Here is a 7,769-nt window from a genome sequence, read left to right as displayed (position 1 = left end):
TTTGATATCCTAAAGACAAGTCAATATTTATTATATGTCAGGCACTCAGAATTAAAAATACAAATAAAAATACACTTTCTCCTGCCAAGGGACTTATATTCCAATAATGAAAGACAATATATTAAAAAGGGAGGTGAAAAGCACTGGGAATGGTGGTAATAATACCTTGTTTAGAAGCATGGTAGAGAAATACGTGTGGAGATGAGTCAGAGCACAAACTCTATAAAGGCACTGGGCCCAGAAAGCCATGATCTCAGGGGCCAAAGCTTCGGGTATTCTTTTTGTAAATAGTTTGGAGTTGTTTGATCACTAAAATCTCTTTTAAATCTCAAATTATATAACTCTACAATGACTGGATTTTAATTTCATTTTCTATTCCTATTTTTATCTGATAGTTAAATCAATTAAATGGGACCAGGAAATAAAACAAGCATCTCAGAATTCTTCTTCAGGTTTCCCATAAAGCAAGAGCAACAGCTATTTATCTTTGGGCTCTTCCTAGGCATATATATAACCACTGTGGTTGGGAACTTTCTCATTATGCTGACCTTTGGATCTGATTCTCACCTCCACACCCCCATGTACTTCTTCCTCGCCAACCTATCTTTTGTGGATCTCTGTCTAGTATCCACCATAGTCCCCAAGATGCTTGTGAATATCCTGACCAACAATCAGGACATCTCCTATGTTGGCTGCCTCACCCAGATGTATTTCTTCTCAGCCTTTGCCTGTATGGACAATTTCCTCCTTACTTTGATGGCTTGTGATCGTTTTGTGGCCATTTGTCATCCTCTGCACTATGCTACCATCATGAGCCCACAGCTCTGTGTTCTTCTGGTTCTATTGTCATGGACTATTAGCCTTTTAGATTCCCTCCTTCAGAGTCTAATGGCAGTGAGACTCTCCTTCTGTAAAGACCATGATCTCCCATTTTTCTTCTGTGATCTTCCTCAAATTCTGAAGTTATCTTGTACTGAAACTCTTATCAATAACATCTTAGTATATTTTACAACTGGCTTGCTGGGTGTTCTTCCCCTCACAGGGATTATTTTCTCTTATATTAAGATTTGTTCTTCCATATTGAGAATCCCATCACCTGGAGGAAAGTATAAAGCCTTTTCTACCTGTGGATCTCACCTTTGTGTTGTTTCATTATTTTATGGCACAGTTTTTGGAGTGTATCTGAATTCCTCAGCTACCCACTCCTCCTGGAAGAGCACAGTTGCCTCAGTGATGTATGCTGTGATCACCCCCATGTTGAACCCCTTCATCTATAGCCTGAGGAACAAAGACATAAAGAATGCCTTGAAGAGACTCATGAGAAGACCAATCTTCTTTCAATGATGAGTTATAAACCTGAGCCTTGGAATGTGGTGACTGAAACCCAAAGGCTTGTGTCAGAAATATTGGCTTCCAAATATGAAGCCTAAGACTCTCCAGGATCGTATCTTCCTGGCCCTCTCTTCTGTGTTTGATTTCAGATTTCAAGAACTGCTTCATGACCTCTCTTTTTGGAGTTTCTATGATACTGACTTCTGGTTTGACAACTCCTGCCCCATCAGACAATCTGCTGACTACAAAGATACTTTGGACATGAGGTCAGAAGAACTGTGTTGTATCCCTGAAGTCACTGTCTTTCCTTGGCAAATTACAACACAAACCACTATTTATTTATTTACATTTTTAAATGAACATCTTAATATCTCTCACCTTTCTTTCCTCCTTCACAGTGTTTTTTCCCTTTATTCTTGGCATTGCATGATATAGTATATGTGAAATAGTTTTATAAATTTTAATATAAAACATTTAATAAAAATAATAATTATTATTATTATATAGTTTTTATAAATATGACCTCATTTTATTTGCAAAATAACCATGAGAGATAGGTACTTTTAGTATCCTCATTTTACAGATGAGAAAATTGAGGCAGACAGAAATTAAGATACTTATCCAGGATACTAGCAAGTTTCTGAGGATGCATTTGAATTCAGGTCTTCCAGATTCTAGGCCTAGCATTCTGTGCCATCTGATTTTACAATTTACAATGCATTGGATTCAGTCAACAACAACAACAAAAACAACAACAACAAACATCTCTTATTATATTGAGCAATTCAACTTTTATACAGATAAATGTTAGATAAGTTAAAGGTAAGAGAGCACAAGGAATTAGTGCAATGGGAGGAAGCTTCTTGTAGGAATTAAGTCTTGGAAGAATCCAAAACTTTGCATTAAACCATTAAACTTAGAGTCAGGAAAAGATGGATTCAAATGTGACCTCAGAAATTTACTAGCTATGAAATCCTGGGAAAGTTGCTTAATCTCTGTTTGACTCAGTTTCCTTGCTTATAAAATGAAATTAATAAATTGCAGGAGACCATTGGAGCAGAGATGGTAGAGAAGTAGTTTCATGAGTCAGAAGTTAAGGGTAGGGGTTGGAAAAATTTGTGTATGTAATAAAAAAATATATATATATATACATATATGACATAAAACACAATTATACATAATTATAAAGCATATAAAATGAATAAAATGTAGGAGCACTATCAAAAGGGCTCCATGTAAAGGGTTGTACTTGAGATGTATCCTAAAGAAAGAGAAGGATTATATGATTCAGACATAAGGACAGATTAGAACTGGTGGTGAGGGTTGGCCAATGCAAGTCATGGAAAAGGGAGATGTTGTATCTTAGAGTGTAGGAAAGGATGTAATATATTATGAGGTTGAAAAGATAGTATAGCAATAGAATTGTGAAAGACTTTAAAATAAAGTCAAAGGAATTTATATTTGATTTTAGAGGTACTAAGTAGCCACTAGAGTTAATTGAATAGCTAGCTCAGTAACATGGATATACTTGTATTCTAGGGACATCACAATGGATACAAGAACTAGTAGTAAGAGGGGGAGAGAGAAAAGAATAGAAGAACCCAAAGACTTCTCTTTAGTCATTCTTAAAAAGGGAAGAAACAGCTTACCCAAGAATGAACTCTGAGTATGACAATTCAAGTTATTCATTGTCAGAGTCCTCAGTGAAATGGTACATATTCAATGAATCTAGAAACATATCACAGAGGAAACAAACAAAATTCTCTGAACATGTACTATAACAATGAAACATATTTAAATTCCAAGCAATGATGAAATATTTATGATCACAATCATATTGAAGTTCATTTTCTCCCACTTTAATCCATACTAAATTCATAATTAATTTAATTGTGACGTTAAAGATTTTCTCTAATTAGACTCTTTTTGCTTGAAAGCAGTTTCTGAATCAATTTCTTCTCACATATATATATATATATAATATTCACATATACATATAGTATATACATATAAATATCTATGTAGCTCTTGACAAATCATCTTTTCTTAAAATATATTTCTTACTAGATTGTCCAGGCATGATGAGGTAAAGCAAATGTTATTTTCAGAATTTCAGGAGATATATAGTGTTGCTCATCAAATTCTAGTGGCTTCCTGTTACTCCAAGGATCAAATATAAACTTCTCTCCTTCATAAACACTACATCTGGCCAAACTACTCTATCTACAGGATAGCCTTTTTTCATTCATTTGGACTGGCTAGCTCCCATATCCCAAATTGTCTATCAGAATCTTGAGTTTCTTCAGGGCTTAGTTCAAACACTATTTTATTTCAGTAATGTCTTCATAGATATGCTTACCATATTTACCAGTTGATTATCAATTCATTTCAATGAGTCAGCCAGATTTAATTATAAATGTGCAGAAATTTACTATTTAGATATGTATGTAAATATAAAACACACATCTGTGTTTTAAGAATTAGTTTGTTCATTTCTTCAGCAAACTACTTAGTGCTTAAACAAACTATTGAACTTAGGAGAAAAAGTTCTCAAACTTCTAACTCTGAGCATTCAAGAACTTTGGAGGGGAAGCTTAACAACAGTGAAAGAAAGGTTTCAAGGAACTCCCAGAACTGTGAACTCAGAATTTTTTTGAATTTAAAATTAAGTGTCTTGGATTTAGAATTATAAAATAATGTCATTATTAATTAATTTATGTCATTAATTATATTTATAAATGAAAAGTTGAAAATGACACTGGAATTGTGATCATGGGTAACTGGGAGGACTTCAATGCCCTTAAAAATTAAGAAAGTTGAAAAGAGGAAAGGATTTAGGGGAAATGATAATGAGTTCTGTTTTGGATATTTTGACTTTAAAATCCTTATGGACTATCCAATTGGAGATAATTTTAAAAGGTTAATACCTTTTTCATCTTCAACTTTTCATTCATATTTACCCTAAATATGAAGTCTAATGTCAAAACATCATTTTTACCTGTATAGCACATCTGCTATATAGGCTCTTTTTTTCACTCACACAGTTCAGACCCATATCACCTCCCACCAGTGCTTCGGCAATAGCCTCTTAAGTATTCTCCTTATCTTAAATCTTTACTTATTCTAATATATCCTTTCCAGCTGCCAAAGTGATTTTCCTAATGCATAGATCTGACAGTGTCTTTCTCTGTTTAAGGAGCTCCAGTTGCTTCAAAATCAAATACAAAATCTTAAAGTCATTAACAACTGGGCCTCAGGCTTCTTACATTTTGCTAACCACCGCATCCTCTATGATCTAGCTACACTGGCTTCTTTGTTTTTCTTTCCACATGATCAGTCTGTCTCTTGATTCTGCATCTTTGCATTGGCTCTCCCTATGCCTAGAATGATATCCTTCTTCACCTCTACCTCCTGGCTTCCCTGGCTTCCTCAGTACTCAAATACTGCTCCTTAGTATCTTTAAGGTCTAGCACACTCATTGGCATGTAAGTGTTTAATAAATCCTTCTTGACTGATTGATTTATTTTATGGATAAAGTATCTGAGGATCAGAAAGACTATGACTTGCCTAGGTCACCAGGCAAGAAATTGTCTGAAGCAAGATTTGAACCCAACATCTATCAAGTCCTCTATTAGGTCTAAAAGTATCAGTATCAATACTGAACATATCAATACTTACCCGATTGTGATGTGATCTACTCAGTTGGTTTCTGTTATTTTTTGTTTCTTTGGCTTAGACAAAAATTTCCCCTCAACCCATTTCTAAAATACTGTCCTAAGTGAGTCTTCTCTAATTCCAATTTATGAATAGATAAATGAGTGAAACATAATATATTAAGCTCTTACTATGTGCAAAACACTGTGCTAAATACTAGGGATGAAAATAGAAACATGAAAAACTTTAGTACTCCTTGAGTTCACATTTTAATAAGGGGAAAAACACAGGTGAGTTTCAGCTCCATGATAGATGGAAAGGCCTTCTGATCCTTAGGATACAGCAGCAAACTTCCTTAATGGCATTTCCATTGATGAGAACGTATTTGTTTCTGATGTTGAACCATTTGATAGTACCCAAGATTTAGTTGGGAGTCTCAGACCACCCTGGTTCTCGCCCCTCATTACTTACAGTCTTTGCCATTCAAGTGGACAGGCAGTGCTGGTCACATAAGAACTGTTCCACTTGGGAGTTGGGGCTGTGACCCCCAACAGCTTTAGGGGCTGACCTGGAAGTAGAGTCAATAATCTTAGAGATAGTGCTATTCTTAGGATTCTTAGTCTTACCTGCTAATTGGAGCAGTTGCTTGAACAGTTGGTTTAGGTTGTATTAAAGATAGTCCCTGTTTTCTAGGAATTGCTTTTTAAATGATGGTGGAGGGCCAAGTTGGAAGCAGGGCTAATAGTATTCAAAGAACCATTGTTCCTAAGCCTCCTAGATTTGGGAATTCTCCATCAAATTCTGATGATCAAGGTATCAGCAGTGGTTTGACTCATCAGATACATGACATATCTTGTTTTTCCCAAAGGGTATGTTTGCAATTCAGCTAGGTAGTTTGCTTGCCTTAAGTGAGATAGTTGGTCAGTATTGATGCAAGAATGGACTGATTTTACTACTGATTCTTGAGATAAATAAGAAATTTATTTTCTTGCCCATTCAGGAATTCTCCCCTTTGGGTATCAGATTGTCTGCCCTAATTTGTACATGTCAAATTCACCCCTTTTCTAAAAATCTCAGGAAGATCAGACTTCTGTAAACTGTTTCTTTCACCCGGACTGATTTTATTTGTTCTAGCTGGCATGACTATAGACCAGTTGGTCACAGGAGAGCTAGGTCTATTCAGCCAGTGACCAGGTAATTTTACAATATTACATAGGAAATTAGAGAAATGATTATATATGTGGCTAGATAAAAATAGTAATATTTATCTAACTGATGTATACTTTGCATATGCTTATCAATGCATATGCCAAATCCTTGCATGTTTAGGTTATGTTTTTGTTTGTCAAGTCAAATCAAAAACCATTTACTAATACATGCATATAATACATATTGTACATATAAAGTAATTCCATGAGCCTGTTTATTATATATATATTTTATTTACATATATCTGACTTTGCATTTTTTATTCTGTAGGTCTATTGATAATATTTCTTGGCTTTTCTTTTCTCTAATACATATTTCCTAATTTTTAAAATATACATGTAGTGCTATCATTAATGTAGGTAATAAATTATCTTATATGCTATTCTTCCCTATATTGTAGATGCTCTTTATGACAACTAGATTAGTGGATGGATAGAGAGTTTTCTTCCTTCCCTTACTTTTCACATTAAAACTTAATTGATTGGATTTGTAAATCTTCAGTAGAAGAGGTTTTTATCATTTCAAAAAAGTTCAATTCAACAAAGGCTATGTGCAAGACAATGTTTTAGATGCTTGGAGATACAAAGACAAAACCAAAGTATTTCCTTCAAGTACTCTCATTGTATAGACAAGATACACCACATATATGTAAATATATGACATATACAAAATAATGCAAAGCTTGTAGTTATGCATGGCTAACTGTTTATCATTTTGAACTTGACCTGGTCCAGAAATCCTAATTATATTTTCAGATAGCTCCCTTCAAAATTGCTACTTCTTTTCAATGTCTGCACTTCCCTTTTAAGATTCATGCCTGCAATCAGTTGCTAGAATGCAAATATCACCTGTACTTAATTTTTAATTTCATATTTTCTCATTTTAGCAGCTGTTTTCTAATTATTTCAGGCAGACTTCTGCCTAAGTGAATCTCTAATACTGTGTAGAAATCGATGATTTCTATAAAATTTGGGAATTTCTCCCTTGTGTCCTGAATCTATTGCCCAAGAAGATGAAAGATCTCTCTATTGTGAGAGATTGTGAGAGAGAATTCTCTTAGCAGGAAGTGACTAAGCATATTGATTTCTCTCTTTGGCTTGTGTCTGAGAATGACTTCTCATCTGACAGTGTCTATAAATCTATGTCTTGAGGGAAAAGAATTTTTTTCCCTCTTAGAAATTCAACTTCCAATACAAGCCATTCTCCAATTGATAAATGGTCAAAGGTTATGAACAATTTGCAGATGAAGAAATTAAAACCATTTCTAGTCACATGAAAAAATGCTCTAAATCACTATTGATCAGAGAAATGCAAATTAAGACAACTCTGAGGTATCCCTATACACCTCTCAGTTTGGCTAAGATGACAGGAAAAGATAGTGATAAATGTTGGAGGGGATGTGGGAAAACTGAAATTCTAATATATTGTTGGTGGAGTTGTAAACTGATCCAACTTTTTTGGAGTTTTGTCCAAAGGCTATAAAATTGTGCCTAACTTTTAATCCAGCAGTGTTGCTACTGAGCATCCCAAAGAGATCATAGAAAAGGGAAAGGGACTCACATGTGCAATAATGT

The 7,769-nt window shown here is 34.6% G+C and overlaps 1 protein-coding gene across 1 annotated transcript; it reads left to right on the top strand.

Annotated features, from left to right (window-relative positions):
• Positions 1 to 408: 408 nt before the first annotated feature.
• On the top strand, positions 409 to 1,344 carry LOC100923316 (olfactory receptor 7C1-like). Its single transcript, XM_023496977.1, has one exon. The coding sequence runs from the start codon at positions 409 to 411 to the stop codon at positions 1,342 to 1,344; it is 936 nt and encodes a 311-aa protein (XP_023352745.1).
• The last annotated feature ends 6,425 nt before the right edge of the window (positions 1,345 to 7,769 follow it).

This window comes from Sarcophilus harrisii, chromosome 1 (genome assembly GCF_902635505.1).
Source record: "Sarcophilus harrisii chromosome 1, mSarHar1.11, whole genome shotgun sequence".
Classification (NCBI taxonomy): Eukaryota; Metazoa; Chordata; class Mammalia; order Dasyuromorphia; family Dasyuridae; genus Sarcophilus; species Sarcophilus harrisii.
This window is presented reverse-complemented; position numbering and strand designations above follow the sequence as displayed.